At 49.9% G+C, this 16,649-nt stretch overlaps 1 protein-coding gene across 1 annotated transcript; it reads left to right on the top strand.

The window, feature by feature from the left end:
- Nucleotides 1-11,196: 11,196 nt before the first annotated feature.
- RPL8 (ribosomal protein L8) lies at nucleotides 11,197-14,843 on the top strand (the record flags this gene model as incomplete). Its single annotated transcript, NM_001245413.1, is given in 6 exon segments — nucleotides 11,197-11,261; nucleotides 11,425-11,568; nucleotides 12,923-13,064; nucleotides 13,288-13,506; nucleotides 14,287-14,402; nucleotides 14,644-14,843. Coding segments are annotated over 5 exon segments (774 nt in total). The 3' UTR covers nucleotides 14,803-14,843.
- Between the last annotated feature and the right edge of the window lie 1,806 nt (nucleotides 14,844-16,649).

Here is a 16,649-nt window from a genome sequence, read left to right as displayed (position 1 = left end):
TCCCACTCACTGCAGTTCTGTGTGATCACCAGATCCCACTCACAGCAGATCTGTGGGATCACCAGATCCCAATCACTGCAGGTCTGTGGGATCTCCAGATCCCACTCACTGCAGATCTGTGGGATCACCAGATCCCACTCACTGCAGTTCTGTGGGATCACCAGATCCCACTCACGGCAGATCTGTGGGATCACCAGATCCCACTCACGGCAGATCTGTGGGATCACCAGATCCCACTCAGTGCAGACACCCATGTCAAGACTGAGCACTCTACCCACAGATGATCCCATCCTCAGTGGAAGAACAGCCTTGGTGTTGAAGGCAGAGAGGGTGAAGGTGTCATCAGTGAGAGATGAGAAGACTACAGCCAATTGAGATTGTTGCTGTGTAAATCCACCAGGGCCCCAGTCAGGGCTTGTGAGATTTTTCCAGGCAGTGAGGAAAATTTCAAAGATCCACATTTGAACTCTAACCAAACAAGCAATGGAATAAAAAATAAGCAGTCATGAAAAAGAAAATCTCTGCTTACAGGAGATTTCAAGAGAACGTGACAAGAGTGAATTTATGAGAACATAGAATAGTCTAGACCTATAAACAGCTTTTTGCTTTAACTGCTGCCCTGCTGGGGGGTTTCCAGGGCCCTGAGTGCACAATAGCCCTTAGGAGCCAAATCTGGGACCCCCATCCCAGCAGTTTCTGCCTCTGGAGCATGGCAGGGAGGGCACTGCACCCTGCTCCCACTGCTTCCTGGCAGGTATCTAAAAGAATAAAACCAGAAACATTTCAAAAGCAGACTCTATGAATGCTGTCATACTTGCAAAGCAAAATTAAAATTAGTGCTACTGCAGAATGACAGACGTGGAATAATATGCCAAAAACTGATTCTTGAAAGAAAGGAAATGTGTGCCTCCAGTACCTGAATCAAGATCTCAGTGTACAATGGCACAGGCATAGAGGCTGTACAAAATCTTTAGTTATTTAACCACTTGTGCGTGTTCCTGTGGGAAGGGAAATGACAGATTCGTTTTCCTGTGGAGGATTCATTAGTATGCTGTAATTGGTGAGTCAGTATTTTTAGCTTAGTGAGCTCAAGATGTATTGTGGTTTAGTCCTCACAAGTTACCAACTCTGGGTAACAAATTAAAAGGGGAAAAAAAAAATAAAGAGTGTGTTAGGAATAGAAGAGTGATATTTCCAAGCTCTTTTATGAACTATCCTCCTCACTTGTTTAGAATTAAGTGCCTATTAACTCCATTTCGGGAAGGTGGTGATTAAACCGGGTCAAATGGAAGTGATTATCTTGGATTATTCCTGTCATGGAAAAATTCACTGGAAGATCTAAGAGGGAGGAAATTGCCTCCAAGATCCCAGCAAGTTCTGTTGGAAGGTGGATGGATTTGCTTTTCTCCCTGCAAAAGAGCTTTGGCCCACACAGGATTCCTCTAGATACCTCAGACTTGCTTTGAATTTGTTTCAATCTTGGAAATTTCCACAGGTCTGCTCCCACTTGTATCTGTCACCTCAGGTTCACCTGTGCTGAATTTTGGAAGCATCCCTGGAGACACTGAAGCTACCTTTCCTCAGGGGTCTTTAAGGTCTTTAACCCTTTCACTTCTGGTGCTAAAAATTACTAAGGAAATGTTCAGATGGACAAGGAATAATAACAACAATAATAATGATTAGTACCACTGTGCCTGTAGAGGGCAAACTCTGCAAGGTCAGCAACACGGCCCAAAATAGAGAAAATTATACTTGAGTCTGGGTTGAGAATTGGGAAGACACCCTGGCAAACCTCTCTCTCAGCACAGCCTCCTCCATTATGTGGTGCTGCCACAGAGGAACAAATACTTTGTGACTGCCATGATTACTAAGCAATAAACAGTATTTTATTGCGAGGACTGATACACAGAGTTTGCTGTGTATCCAAGGGGTTGCTTCCTCCTGGTGGCATCTCCCAGTGCTCCCTGCTTGCCTGGCTCTGCTGCTCTGGTTTAAGGAGGTTTTCAGCTGGCACCATTTCATCCCCCCTCTGCCACAGCCCTTCACCTCTGGTGCTGTCCCCAGACCTGCCCTGGGCACAGGGGAGAGTGCTCTGTGTGTGCAAACAAACGTGTCTGTGCACCATCATCTGCCCGTGCTCACAGCTGTGCTTACTTTATGCTGCATATAGAAGAAAAGAGGATTATTTATGAGCTAATCATGATGTGTTCCCCAAGCAAAACATTTTCTGCTCTGATTTATTGCTCACTTTAGGCCTGCCCCCAAGCATTGTTCTTATATTTGGAGCCAGTCGCATTTTTTTCCCATTTGGAAATGGAAATCCTAAATGTAATGGCATATTTAATGGAAAAAAACCCTGACAGTTACTTGGAGGGAGGAGGAATTTTATTTCTCTATTTACCCATTTTATGTTTGTTTTCTTTCTCACCTCCTTCCTTTTATTCTTTCTCTTATCTCTGACAAAAAGGAAGGAAAACCACTATTTGGAGGCAAAGTAGGAGCAATATTTTGTCCTCATTTTCAGTTAAGAGATTAGAAAAGTTCAAAAGTTTTACCCAGAAAAAGTCCACATGAAAAGTACCTGTCATTTTCTGATTAGCACTGTGATACTATTGATCAAAAGTATCCAGCCAACGAACCTGTGTAAATTAAACACGCTTGTGCACTCTATGGAGCCAGCATTTCTTGGCAACTACAAAAGAAATGCTTTTTCTGTTTTAATTCAGAGAGATTTACAAAGCTTATGCAAGTGGCCTTAGAGCTTGGGTTTCTTTTTATCTCACAAATATCAAAAAAAGAGAGGTTTCTTCCCCCCCCCCCCCCCCCCGCCTTCTCTTGCTAAAGGACTTCTCAGAGGACCAACAAAATCAAATTAGTTTTGTAGGCTGCACTTAGAAGATAGAGGAGAATGCAGGTCTTTAACAAATTGAGCTTTTCTCCCATGTGTTTCTCAGGAGTTTTGATTCAATTAATCTCAGAAGAGTTTTTTACACAGTCTGAATAAAAATTCTTTTTAAATCCATTTTTAAACTTTTCTCCCTTCCTCCATTTTTAATTCTCCTCAGTAGCTCAGAATTCCTTTCTGTTTTGAGGCATGAAATCCCTTTAGCTCTATTGCCTACACAGCAAAGGAGGAGAACAAAGCAAGAGAATATGAAAAAGAAAACAACCCCCAAGAAAATAATTAGATTTTCTTTTTTTCAAAAACCTTATCCATCATTATGCCATAAGAAAACAACAACAACAAATTATTACCAAAACATACACTTTTTCCCTGTCTTGTGGGAACACAGACATCTATCAAGCAAGAGAGAATCCTGTGCTATTGTGTTTGGTTACTAATATGGATACACAAACTGCCCCTGCTGTAGCCTCCAGGAATGTTGTCACCAAACAAATGTTGCCATTGAAGTGTTAGTAGGAGGTCCATTAGGAAATTCGAGGAGAAAAAAAAACCCTTTTTTTTTTTTTTTCCCTTGGGAAGGGGGGTGTTGCGTAGGAAAACCAGCTAATAGCTAAATCTGGAAGTACAGCTGGGTGCTCTTAAATTAGAAATCTTTAGGAGATCTCCCACACATCCCTGCAAGTTTGCTGAAGAGTTGTGCATTGCTGCAGATATGTTTCACCTCCTCCAGATTTTCTGTTTCTTGCTAAGCTTCTCCATGGCTTTAAGCCTCTCTCAGTTAACTCCCCAGTGTCTCTCTGGTCAGGGTCTCACTCCTCTTCCATCCCTCCTTCCAATTCTCTTAGTTCCTTGGTATGGTTTCAGTCCTGTATCTCAGCTGCTCAGGAGGACAGAAAATTGGCTCAGTGGATTGCTCCCCTTCTCCATCAGCTGTCCCTGTTTATCTCATTAAGAAAAAAATAAGCTGATCCAGACGTATGAGTAAAAAAACCCACTTATTTTCTTACCCATTTTCTTGCATCACTCTCCCCTGCCGGCAATTTGATTTTTGTTTTACAATACAGGCAGAAGGTAATTTTCCTACATACAGTGTTGCTTGGCCCTGAATCTGGTGGATTGTCAATTTTCCCCTGTTTGCAGCTGAAAATAATTTTTCAGAAAAGATAGTCCTGCTCCAGTCTGAGACGACCAGCACAGGGTTTGAGCTCTGCTTTGCAAGGACTCGTGCACAAAAGGCTGTGTTCTGCAACTCACACCTAAGCCTGGATCTCAAACACACACAATTTTGATACTTGTAGGCAATGGGATTATTTCACCAGAGAGTTGGACAGTTTTTCCAGGATCAGTGATTGGATGAATATATGGTTAGAGATACGGGAGAGAAGTAGCTCCTCTCTTACTGTTGCTACACAAAGCAAATTTCTTTTAAAAATGTGAATACTTACCAGTTACTGTGCAGGCTTTGAGGCTGCTGCACACAGGGAATTATTATTACCACGTTTAGTGGGAGGGAAAGAACAACAAGAAAAGAATAATAATCAATTACTGTTCCTCAATGCCTTCCTCGCTAAGGCTAAAATGGATCTTGGTTTGAAACTAAAATAAAGCGGAATTCTCGTGCTCATTGTTTCAGGAAGGAGCCGCAGAAATCAGGTGCTTTGTGCTCAGGGCCTCTAGAGGTCCCCAGAACCTAATTAATGAGCAGTCTGTGAGGTGCAAATTGCTTTGTTTTCATCGGGATTTTCCACCTCTGCGGCTCTGGGTCTCCGCTGTCCCGAGGAATGCGGGAATTACCGGGAATAACAGGAAAGGCCGGCAGAGCCATTCCCTGCTGGAGAGGCCGGGCTGTGCAGGAGGCAGCTCCCTCTGGGGCACCAGGCACAGTCACTGAAGTGGCTTTTGTCCCCTGCCCGCTGTTCGATTCTACCCCTGTGCTAAATCCCGGCCTGGCACAGCCCCAGGCTCTGCTGCCCCCGGGCAATGGCTTTGCCACATCCAGGCAATTCCAGGGGTATTGCCAGAACAGTGACTCCAAAGGGGACACGGGCTGAGCCTGCAGCTTGGGGATGTGGCCAGGATCCTTCTAGCATGGTTTATTATTCTTCTGCCATTCTTCTAGCATGGTTTCCTTCCAGGTCACCCCGTGCTGCATTTACAGGGAGAGCTGCAATTATGATGAAGCGGTTGTCATGCGGTCAGGGACCTCATCTGCTTCATGCAAGAGCAGAAGGGAAAGCTCAAGTAATTTCCCTGGAACTCCCTCCAGAGTTTAGGAATGAGACAGGCTAGGGAACTTGGTACAGTTGAGGGAGACTGTTTATTTCAAGACAGCAAACAGAAGCTGATCCTTTCAGGAGAAATTCCTCTGGGGAGAGTAAAGTTATTTATTTTGGGAGCAGTCAGTGGAACGGAGGCCTGTGGTGTCTCTGCAGAGGGATTTGTCTCTCTGGAAAGGCAGGAGCGCTGAATGCAGACGATGGCCTGTACCCTGCCAGGATGCTGAGGGTGCTTTGGGGGGCTGCTGCAAGAGGATCCCCACAAAGGGCTCCTTTGCTTTTGGATATAAGACACTGCAAGCCCAGGATGTTTCCTCGGAGTCTGAGGAGCTTTTCTGGATGCAGAACAGGAGATGAGGCTTTTCCCTTTCTGCAGTCTGTACAGGAGCTCCTGGCTGTGGCCTTTCCCTTGCCAGATGGCAACAGGTGACTCCCCTGTGCCCTGCTCTGGAGCAGCAGTGATGGGATCTCCCGGAGGGTGTTTGCTGGGATTAGCAGGTGTGTTATTTTTGCAGACTGGAACTGTGACGCTGCAGGTTGGCAGGAGTCCACGTGTCAGTTCCTAATCCCAGGCAAAGCCCTGAGAGGTCAGTAAAACCACAAACGGAGGCAAGTGCCCACCTAAAGGAGGTCAGGATTATATTCCTAGTAGCATACTATTCCCAGAGAGAAAACACAGCCATTCTTTATTTCCTTCCCTTTCAAAAGATGCGCAGAGTTGAGGGCTTCACTTCTCAGTTCCCTTTCAAGGCAGGGTCCTAGAGAAACCTTGCTGTTTCTTCCCCTTTTCCAAACAGCAATCTCATCAAAATTTCTTGGTGGCTGCCATCTGTTGCAAGCAGAACACCACCCCTTTTGCTATTTACAGTGCAATTAACCTTCAGCAAATTAGCTTGTGACTGTCATGAAAGGATTAATTAAGGCAACACACCCTTGACTTGTTCCCACTGTGCATTTGTGCGGATGCACCCACAGCTCTGCCAAAGCCCTTCCAGAGTCAAGGGAGTAGTTTTTATCCTTTATTATCCCAACAAATTAGCCAGCCAGGGGAGATGCTTGAGGGATGGGCTCCAGCAGCCCCAGTCCCACGGAAGTAGCTGTGGAGATAGAAGACCTGGCCTTGCCCAGCAGTGCGGGTGCTTCCCTGTGTCACTGCCCTGGAATCAGGATGTGGGGCCATGACTCAGCCAGCTCAGCTCACAGTTGTAGTTGAAGCAGCCAAAGGATGAAGCTGCTTCCAAAATATCAGGCTGTGATGTGCTGCAGCCGTGCTTTGGAAGCACAGCCTATTTTGCCTAGCACCATCAGACTTCCATCTGGATTCTCATGCCTGGGAGGCACGGGAGGCCAAGGCTTCCTGAGAGCCCCAGACCCCTGATCTGTGCAGGATCTGTCTGGGTTAGCCAGGCTTGGAGAATCCTCAGGGAGATAAGCAAATTCTCCCAGCTCCAGCACAGCCTGAGTACTGATGGAAAAATAGGCTTTGGCCAGAGAATTCCAGCACGGTGGCCCTGCCTCTGCTCCTCTTCCCACCAGCTGTAACTCCTGGCAGAGAAACAGCGAGACTGGTAAAGGCTGTCATGTCTTAAAGCAAAGCAGCTTCTTGTTGTTTAATCCCAGATGGCAACTAAGTACCAGCAGCTGCTCACTCACCCACGTCCTGCTTCTGTGGGATGGGGAGGGGAATTGAAAAAAAGGCAAAACTCATGGGTTGAGATAGAACAGTTCAATACTTGAAGTAAAAAATAATAACAGCAATAATAATAGGAAAAAAAGAGATGCATAAACCCCACAAGAGACAAGTGATGCAGAGTACAGCTGCTCACCACCCACTGACCACTGCCCAGCCTGTCCCTGAGCAGTGGTCAGCCCCTCCCAGCCAGTATGGACAGTTCATATGGACACGACACTCTGTGGTGAGGAGTACCCCTTTGGCCAGCTTGGGTCAGCTGTCCTGGCCATGCTCCCTCACAGCTCCTCACTGGCAGAGCACGAGGCACTGGAAAGTCCTGGATTTAGAGTAAGCACTGCTTAACACACTGATGGTTTAGTTGTTGTTCTCATACTGAATCCAAAACACAGCACTGTACCAGCTACTGGGAAGAAAATTAACTCTCTTCCAGCCAAACCAGGATACAACTGTAAGAGATGATGTCCTGAAGGCAAAAATCTCAGGGCTCAAAGCTGCAGGAGAGCAGCTGCTGCACAGCAGTGCAGTGCCAGGGAATACCTGCATTGCTTTTGTTCTGCTGTCAGGAGCCCTGTGGCTCACACTGTCTCGCCCAGCATGGGTTTGTCCCACTGTAGCTCTGGCACTGCCACCTCCTCCTCATGCTGAGAAATATCCCACAGATTGGATGTGGGAGATGACATCAGCCCAGGGCCTGTGGGCCTCCTTTCAAACCACAGCATCACCTCCACTCCTCAAAGTTACAGAGAATTATGATCTCTGGTAGTGCTCCACACTTGCATTTCTTTGTCACTGAGATTCTTAGGGCACGGCACACAGCCACACTGTTCTGACAAACCTGGGCAGTATTTTTTATTGACATCCAATGTAAACCACTTGCTTGCATTTCTTTGGACCCATTAATTTTGAAAGCACAGCTAAAGTAAATAAATAACCTTGTTTTGAGCTCAGTCCGTGCTTGGATGTGCCAGGTAATACAATGTTGTTATTCCTTGATGATGAAAGTGTTAACTTATGTTGTCTCTTATAAGAAGAAATCAGGTATAAAATTACATCATCATTAACGCAGTTCTGTCATCTGTTTGCATTTCTTCTCTGATTTCTGAATGTTATCTGGGCTGGAAAACCCGGAGGCTTTCAGGGTTTTTCATTTGTGTGTGCATCCTAAGGAATCTTGAGTGCATAGGGACCTAGATGCACACTATTCCCAGCCTCCTCCTGGTTTTCTCTGATGGAAAAATACTTAAGAATCTGCTTGGGTGATAGCAGCACTGGGGCCCTGGGCAACAGCATGCTCTGATCCTGAGGTGTGCATAAACACAGCCTGTGGTGACACAAATAGGTGACAACCAGTCAGCACTACTGGGAGGAAAGGCTGAGCCAGCCTCTGATGTGATGATGGCAAACACAGAACTCTTCACACTCTTCTGGAACAGACATTTCTACCCATATTCAGGGCACCCAAAAAGCTGGCAGGGAGGAGTTAAGGATGATCCCAGTTCCAGCCTTACCCTCTGTGTTGCAGCAGTACCTGGGCAGGGTGGCAGCTGCCCAAGCCCACAGAAGAGGCTGCAGCTTCACAGATGATGACAGCACTGTGAAGACTGCACCACAAATTAAATAACAATAAAATGAAAATAAAGCATAGTTGATACTGTATAATGAACCTGATGAGTGTACTAAATCATTACACAACTACTTCTTACGTGATTACTAAGTCCTTAACTAAGAACATGAAAGAGGAGTGACCAATGTAATTTGCTGGGTTTATGGGCATTATTTGGAAATTCAGGTTCTTATCTAGTCCCTTAGAGACCTGTCTCTTGCCTTATTTAGTAGCAAAAACTAACCAGACTCCTGCTGCCACAGGAACCATAAGTCAAAGTCTCGAGATGTTCCCACTCAGGGTGAATGTAAACTCAGTGAAAACCAAAGTGAGTGGCAGTTTGCCATCGTGCACTGAGCTGTCACATGGGGCCCAGGACGAGCAGCTGTCCCCCTGCCTGTGTGAGGGATGGTGACCTCCAGCAGAGGGGCAGGGTGGACTCCTGGCCATTCAAATCCTTTTACCTGGGCTGAATCCGACAAGGATCCCGGCTCTGAGCCCTTGGCATCAAGGGGTTTTGCATCTTACAGGAGGGTGAGCTCCACCAGCCCCAGGAAGACCGTGGTGGAGAAGCTCATCTGTCAAGATGTGGTGGATGAGGAAGTTCTTCAGCTGCAGGAGAGGAACAATGGCATGTGTGGGGCTGATGAGCTTTTCCTAATTTCCAGTGAGTCAAGTAAGGTTAAATAGTCTATCTTCAGTGAATTGGGTCGTTGGCAGTGACCTGTTCTGGAAAAGTGGCCTCTGATGCAGAAAATCTGGTGAGCTGTTAAAGAAGTTAAGGCACTTTTCATTTCCCCTTCCAGGCCGAAGCACAAGTTGATTAGGAACACTAAGATGATTACCTCTGCTTTGCTGTATCTCTCAATTATGCCCTAATTAATATTGATTAAAATCTGGCAAAGGCAGCTTAAAGCACCCGCTGGGATTTTATCTTCAGTTACTTCTTCACCCAAAACCTACAGCTCTTAAACTGCACAGTGCAGTCTGATTATTGCAGATCCAGCTGCATCTGTGATGGCTGGAGCCTTCTCCTACAAACTACAGCTTGGTCCAGCTGTTTAAGGAAGGATTTGGCATGGCAGCTCTTAGCTCGGGGTTCCTGCTTGTCAATGTGAGATCCCAGACAACAGGCTTGGGATCTCTTAGTTTTAGGTTTAAACTAAATGTCTCTCCCCCTGTACTGGGTGCTGGTGAGGCCATACCTCAAGTGCTGTGTCCAGTTCTGGGCTGTTCAGGAGGGACACTGAGGGGCAGGAGAGAGCCCAGAGAAGGGAACAGAGCTGGGGAAGGGTCTGGAGCACAAGGAGAGGCTGAGGGAGCTGGGAATGTTCAGGCTGGAGAAAAGGAGGCTCAGGGGTGACCTCACTGCTCTCTACAACTCCCTGACAGGAGGGTGTAGCCAGATGGGGACTGGTTTCTTCTCCCAGGTAACCAGTGGCGGAGGAGAGGACCATCAGGGGAGGTTTAGGTTGGACAGCAGGAAGGATTTCCTCACAGGAGGTATTAGACATTGGAATGGGCTGCCCAGGGAGGAGGTGCAGTCACTGTGCCTGGAGGTGTTTAAGGAAAGGCTGGATGTGGCACTCAGTGCCCTGCTCCGGGTGACACGGTGGTGTCCAGTCATAGGTTGGACTCGATGATCTCCGAGGTCTTTTCCAGCATAATCCAACCTGTGATTGTGTGAAGAAGGCCCTGGAGATGGGGAGCTGTGAACTCTGAGCCCCCTCCACCCCATTTCCTCCCTGGCCCCTCGCAGTGTGTCCAGGAGCGTTTTAAAACACAGAGAAGCGAGTCCTGAACACCGGATGGGCACTGCCCCGGGATGGGAACTAAACCGGGATAGGAACTGTCCCGGGATGGGAAACCGGGATGGGAAGTAAACCGGGATGGGAAGTAAACCGGGATAGGAACTGTCCCGGGATGGGAAACCGGGATGGGAACTAAACCGGGATAGGAACTGTCCCGGGATGGGAAACCAGGATGGGAACTAAACCGGAATGGGCCCTGTTCCCCGAGCCCGCCCATCCCGGAGCTCTCCCGTGCCCGCTCCCGGTCCCGCCCCATCCCGGGGCTCTCCCGCTCCCCGTGCCCATTTCCCCATGCCCGCCCATCCCGGAGCTCTCCGGTGCCCATTTCCCGGTGCCCATTTCCCGGTGCCCATTTCCCCGTGCCCGCCCATCCCGGAGCTCTCCGGTGCCCATTTCCCGGTGCCCATTTCCCGGTGCCCATTTCCCCGTGCCCGCCCATCCCGGAGCTCTCCGGTGCCCATTTCCCCGTGCCCGCCCATCCCGGAGTTCTCCGGTGCCCATTTCCCGGTGCCCATTTCGCGGTGCCCATTTCCCCGTGCCCGCCCCATCCCGGAGCTCTCCGGTACCCATTTCCCGGTGCCCGCTCCATCCCGGGGCTCTCCGGTGCCCATTTCCCGGTGCCCGCTCCATCCCGGGGCTCTCCGGTACCCATTCCCCCGAGCCCGCTCCATCCCGGGGCTCTCCGGTACCCATTTCCCGGTGCCCATTTCCTCGTGCCCGGCCATCCCGGAGCTCTCCGGTACCCATTTCCAGGTGCCCATTTCCCCGTGCCCGCTCCATCCCGGGGCTCTCCGATGCCCATTCCCCCGTGCCCGCCCATCCCGGGGCTCTCCCGCTCCCGCTCCCGCTCCCGGAGGAGCTGCGGGCACACCGGGGCTCCGCCTCTTCCCGCGTGACGTCACCGCGCCGGAACGGCGGCCTCGGCGCGCCGTGACGTCAGCGCTTCCTTCTTTCCCAGGGAGGCCGCGGTGAGGTAGGAGCGGGGAGGCCGCGGTCCCGGCCTGGATCCGCCGCCATCCGCGCCCGGGCGGCCGCGGGAAGGGGCCGGGGCAGAGGCGGGGTGTGGCTGAGGGTGTGGCGGGTGCCGCTGAGCGTGTGGCGGGTGCCGCTGAGCTGTCCCCCCGCTGTCCCCGCAGGGCGCCATGGGCCGCGTTATCCGCGGGCAGAGGAAGGGCGCGGGCTCCGTGTTCCGCGCCCACGTGAAGCACAGGAAGGGCCCGGCCAAGCTGCGCGCCGTGGACTTCGCCGAGCGGCACGGCTACATCAAGGGCATCGTCAAGGTACGATCGCCGTGCCCGCACCGCTCTGGCCGGCCCTTACCCGTCTGGCCCGGATTCAGGCTTCTCTGTTCTCCCATAGATCCTATTCCCTGAAAAGTTAAACTCTTCTAGGCTTGTGAGAACATCTCAGCAGGGAGGGCACCCTTGGTCAGCAGTAGGATTTTCTGCTGGAGCTTTGCTAAGAGTAGCAGTATCGGCGTGGTTTTTATGTTGCTTCAGAATTCCCTGTACCTCAGGAAACATGGCTGGGCAGTTTCCCGTGTAGTTAACTGCACCTTAAAAAAAAATACAATAAAACCCCAAATTTTTGTAAAAGCCATCATTTTAGTCTTGAGCAGTAGGAGCAAGGCAGTACCTGTATTCGGGGTGTGGTGGTGGTTCTGGAGTATCAGGGACTGTGGAGTGCCAGCAGTGCTGCTGGCTGGATGCTCTGGGCAGCCCTTCAGTGTTCTACAGCACAGTCATGTTCAGGCTGCAGAGAGAATTCTCCTCACCCTCACCTAACTGGGGTGATGATAGCAGCTGGGTAGCAAGGTTTGACTTGAACTTCATCATATGGAGGGGTTTTGGCCAACAGGGCTGAAAAAACGTCCGCAATGGACACCAGCAGTTTGTGAGCTGTCCTAAAAGACAGACATCTTAGAGATGTGTCAGAGTCACTTGTCTGTAAATATATGCGTAGGTATTTCAATCCCAATGTGCTTCAGGAACAGAAAGCACATGTTTCTGTCTGTGCTTCCTAATTTAGGAGCTTCAGAAATTTTGTTTTACCTGATTGCAGAATGTTAGAAATGCTTCAATCCCAAAGAAACACATGGAGAAGTCACTGCCTGTGCCCAGCACCCAAAGGTGCTTGGGCAAAGTGAAAGTGGATTTCTTAGTGTGAAGAGACTGGATACCTGCAGAATGTCAGGCATAAAACTGCTCAGACAAGATTAGCTACAAGCAGCACATTTATCCAGGCCTTATTTTGTGATCAGTGAGTGATTTGGGCTGGAAGGGACCTCAGCGCTCATCCAGTTCCAATCCTGTTGCCATGGGCAGGGGCACCTTCTGCTATCCCAGGCTGCTCCAAGGCCCATCCAGCCTGGCTATGGACACTTCCAGGGATGGGGCAGGCACAGTTTCTCTGGGCACCTTGTGCCAGGGCCTGCCCACCTCACAGGGAGGGGTGTCTGGGATGGGATGTAGGTACTGGGGCTCATGTTGTATCAGATGTGACCCTTCAGCCCTGAGGAGTGTCTTGCTGAGAATCCTCCCAGAGTGACCACCCCCTTTTTCCCGAAGCCCTTTGATTCCTGCAGAGCCCCTGGCAGGGCTGTGTCCCGCCTAAGGCAGCTCTGCATTCCCACAGGACATCATCCATGACCCCGGGCGGGGCGCTCCGCTGGCCAAGATCGCCTTCCGGGACCCCTACCGCTTCAAGAAGCGCACGGAGCTGTTCATCGCCGCCGAGGGCATCCACACCGGGCAGTTCGTGTACTGCGGCAAGAAAGGTGGGCAGGGCCGGGCTGGGCAGGGCCGGGCTGGGCTGGGCTGGGCTGGGCTGGGCAGGGCCGGGCTGGGCCAGGCTGGGCCAGGCTGGATGTCCCAGCTCCCGGAGTTCGGGATGCTGACCCTGCCGCAGGGTCTGTGCTGCCGCCCTCCCGTGCTCAGCAGGGCTGTAACCCCGGCCCAGGGCCCCCAGTGAAGCTGTGGCTGCTCTCCTGCTCCTTGCAGCCCAGCTGAACATCGGCAATGTTCTGCCCGTGGGCACCATGCCCGAGGGCACCATCGTGTGCTGCCTGGAGGAGAAGCCCGGCGACCGCGGGAAGCTGGCGCGCGCCTCCGGGAACTACGCCACCGTCATCTCCCACAACCCCGAGACCAAGAAAACCAGAGTGAAGCTGCCCTCAGGCTCCAAGAAAGTCATTTCTTCTGCAAACAGGGCTGTTGTGGGTAAGGAGCAATCGCTGTGAACTTGTCACTGAATCTTCCAAACAAGGCCCCACTTTTAATAACCATCTTGGAAATAGTGTCATGTGCAGGCTGGACAGTCTGTGCTTGGATGCCTGGCTTGTACTTTACTCCTGCATTACATTTGCATGTTGCTAACCTAAATTTGGAGGTTTGACCTAGTGAGAGGACAGAAAAGTAGATGCTCACTGTCCTCAGGCTGTAGTGGAATTGCTCAGCCTGTGAAATCTGCAGTCCCTAGGGAAGGACTTGCATGGGAAATGGCATTTTGGTTTCCTGCTCTTGGTACACTGAAGGAGCCTGGTGTTGGTGGCAGGTGGGTGGAGTGTTCCGGGAGGTCTGACAGGGAATGACAAAACCACTGCCAAGCAGCAGAGGCTGCACCAGGTTTGTTGTGCACCTGACTGACAGCTGAGATGGCTGCTGGTGACACTTGCCTGCCTCTGCATGGAAGACACCAAAGTGAGTACTCTGGTGTGTTAATCCAGTAAAATTGACTCAGTAAATCATGAAACAAGTAGGTATTTGACCTCAAAGTTCTTCACAGTCCCCTGAGCTCTTTCAATTCATACTTCACTTGAAAAACTTGATGTTGCTCAGGAAATCATAGCAGTAAAACTGGCAGTGCTTTGAAAGAAAGCTCAATTCCGTGTGTATTGCATCAGAAAAAAGGCTGTAGCTCAGCTCTGGTGTCACTGTTGGCTTTCTGTGGTACTGGTGTGTGCTGTGTTCGGGTGTCACCATTCCTGCCATTCCCTGCAGGAATCGTGGCTGGTGGGGGCCGTATTGACAAGCCCATCCTGAAGGCCGGCCGTGCCTACCACAAGTACAAGGCCAAGAGGAACTGCTGGCCACGTGTCCGTGGTGTGGCCATGAACGTGAGTCTGTTTGGAGTCACCCCTGTCCCTCTACAGTTCAGGAAAGATTTGTGGGATACTGGGACGAGCCTGGCATGTGTCTGGGAGGGAAGCTTCCCAGATAAATGTGCAGCCACAGGGTGCATTAGCAGCATTGATGGTGCGAAGTGAAGCAGTTATTTCTTTGTCCCCTTTCACCTGTTTATTTCTGTTGACCATGAGTTTCTGTGGTTCATTGCTGTCTTGCTTTCCCCCCGCACAGCCTGTGGAGCATCCCTTCGGAGGAGGCAACCACCAGCACATCGGGAAGCCCTCGACCATCCGCAGGGACGCTCCCGCGGGACGCAAGGTCGGGCTGATCGCCGCGCGCCGCACGGGGCGGCTGCGGGGCACAAAGACTGTGCAGGAGAAGGAGAACTGAGCTCCCACCCTGCGGGCCACACAATAAATTTGTACTACAGAGCTCTTGGGGAGTTGGTGGTGTCTGCTGCTGCAGTGGGGATAAAACTGGGATTGTGTTCGGCACAGGAAGTTGTGAGTGGAGATTCAGGGGTTTTTCCCTTTGCCTTGGAGAGCAGGAATTCTCTCAGCCAGCACTTCCAGTCTGGAGTAACACTGCTGGGGATGCTCTTGTGCCGTGGTGAGATGTTCATGTTGGCCTGGTTCTCTGGAAGCTGAGGCCCGACAAAGCAATCAAGTAATCCTGTGGTTAAACTTGGGAATCTGGCTGAAGGGATGCTCAGTTGTCAGAGTTCATAACCTCTAACATAATGGTTTTCCATTTTTATCTTTTGGGGGCGGGGGAACCTTGAGAGTTGCAAACTTGGGAAGTATTTCAGCTGCTCTCACTGCAAGGTTTGGGCTTCCTTTTGGAACTGTGAGGCTCAAGCCAAATGGAAGGTGCCTAAAAATTTTGAGGTGTCACAGAGACTGCCCTGCCCCTTCTACTCATCAGTTTTGGGAAGGGGAGACAGCTTCAAATATCTCCCCTTTGCAGGTTGGTCATGGTGGGATATTCCGAGGTACTGCAATAGCACTAATGTCCAGTGGGAAGCTGTGTTGTAAGTACAGCTGTCCTGTGAAAAGCCAGCTTTTGTAGGGGAATGGGAAAACTAATGGGGTTTAGTGCAAAATGGCTTTATTGCAGCTTTTCTGGACTGGCCTTAGGAGGGAAAAGTCACTGAAAGCAGATGGGGCTCACCTTCGTGGCTGAGCTGGTGATTTGGAGCAGCTCTGGCTGTGCTGGAGGGGTCTGTGCCAAGGGCCAGACTTCCATGTTTGGGAATGACTTGCATTGATGGGAATCCAGTGGAATGCAAAGTGGGAAAAGTAATTTCTACACCCACCCAAAAATCCAGTACTGGAGCTGGCCATGTGTGTCTGGGGAGGGAAAGGTGACTTAAAAAGCCCAAACCACACCTTGGAGAAAGGCATCAGATCCCACTGGGGAGAAAAAGCAAAGCAAGGCAAGTTTTGTTTGTTTATATTGCTCCAGTTCCACCAGGGACTGAAGTTCCCAGCTGTTCTTGCCATGAGGGCAGAAGCTCTTGGGTTCCTGTGCTCTCCTGCCAGGGCCCACAGTGAACACTCCTCCCAAAGACCATCAGAAGAGCAGCTGAAGTATTTGATGTTCCACGAGAATTTGCATTAAAGGCACTTAAAGGACTCACAAAAAACCATTGTTTCCAACCACATTTGGGTTTGTTGGCCCCATATATTTTTTTGGGGAAGAGGGAGATGGTTCCTGATCCTTGTCTGCCTCTGCTGCTGTTGCAGGCTCTGGCACTGCCCACCAGTGCTCACAGCCACAGAGCCGTGTATATCAAGTCCATGAGTAGGGAGTAATTCATACAAACTACTAAATAAGTAGCATATTACAGGGTTTAATGTAGCTCCAAACACATTTAATGTAAACATACAGGATGCAATGCCAGAGGTCTCTAAATTCACACAGTAGTATGAGGATTTCAAAGATTTTTCTCCCTTCACCAAATTCCAGTTGCAACAACTATTCCAGTGCAGTCTCCTGATACCTACATGAACGTGGAACTTCAAAAAGCCACTGTGATCCTGGCAAACGACCAGAAGACTCAAGGGGCAAAATGCTCCTCCAGCCCCAACACCTCCAGTGCTAGAAGTCTGTGAAAAGAAACATGAGGGAAGAGAGAGTAAGATAAAGGAAATAAACAATAAAAGACTGTAAAGAAACCAACCTTCAATGAAAAATTTAAGTAAACTGAAATATATTTTCTAAACCAAAGGTCTAAT

This window comes from Taeniopygia guttata, chromosome 1, assembly GCF_048771995.1.
Source record: "Taeniopygia guttata chromosome 1, bTaeGut7.mat, whole genome shotgun sequence".
In the NCBI taxonomy this organism is placed as follows: Eukaryota; Metazoa; Chordata; class Aves; order Passeriformes; family Estrildidae; genus Taeniopygia; species Taeniopygia guttata.
Note: the sequence above shows the minus strand (reverse complement) of the source record. Positions and strands in the feature narration are given on the sequence as shown.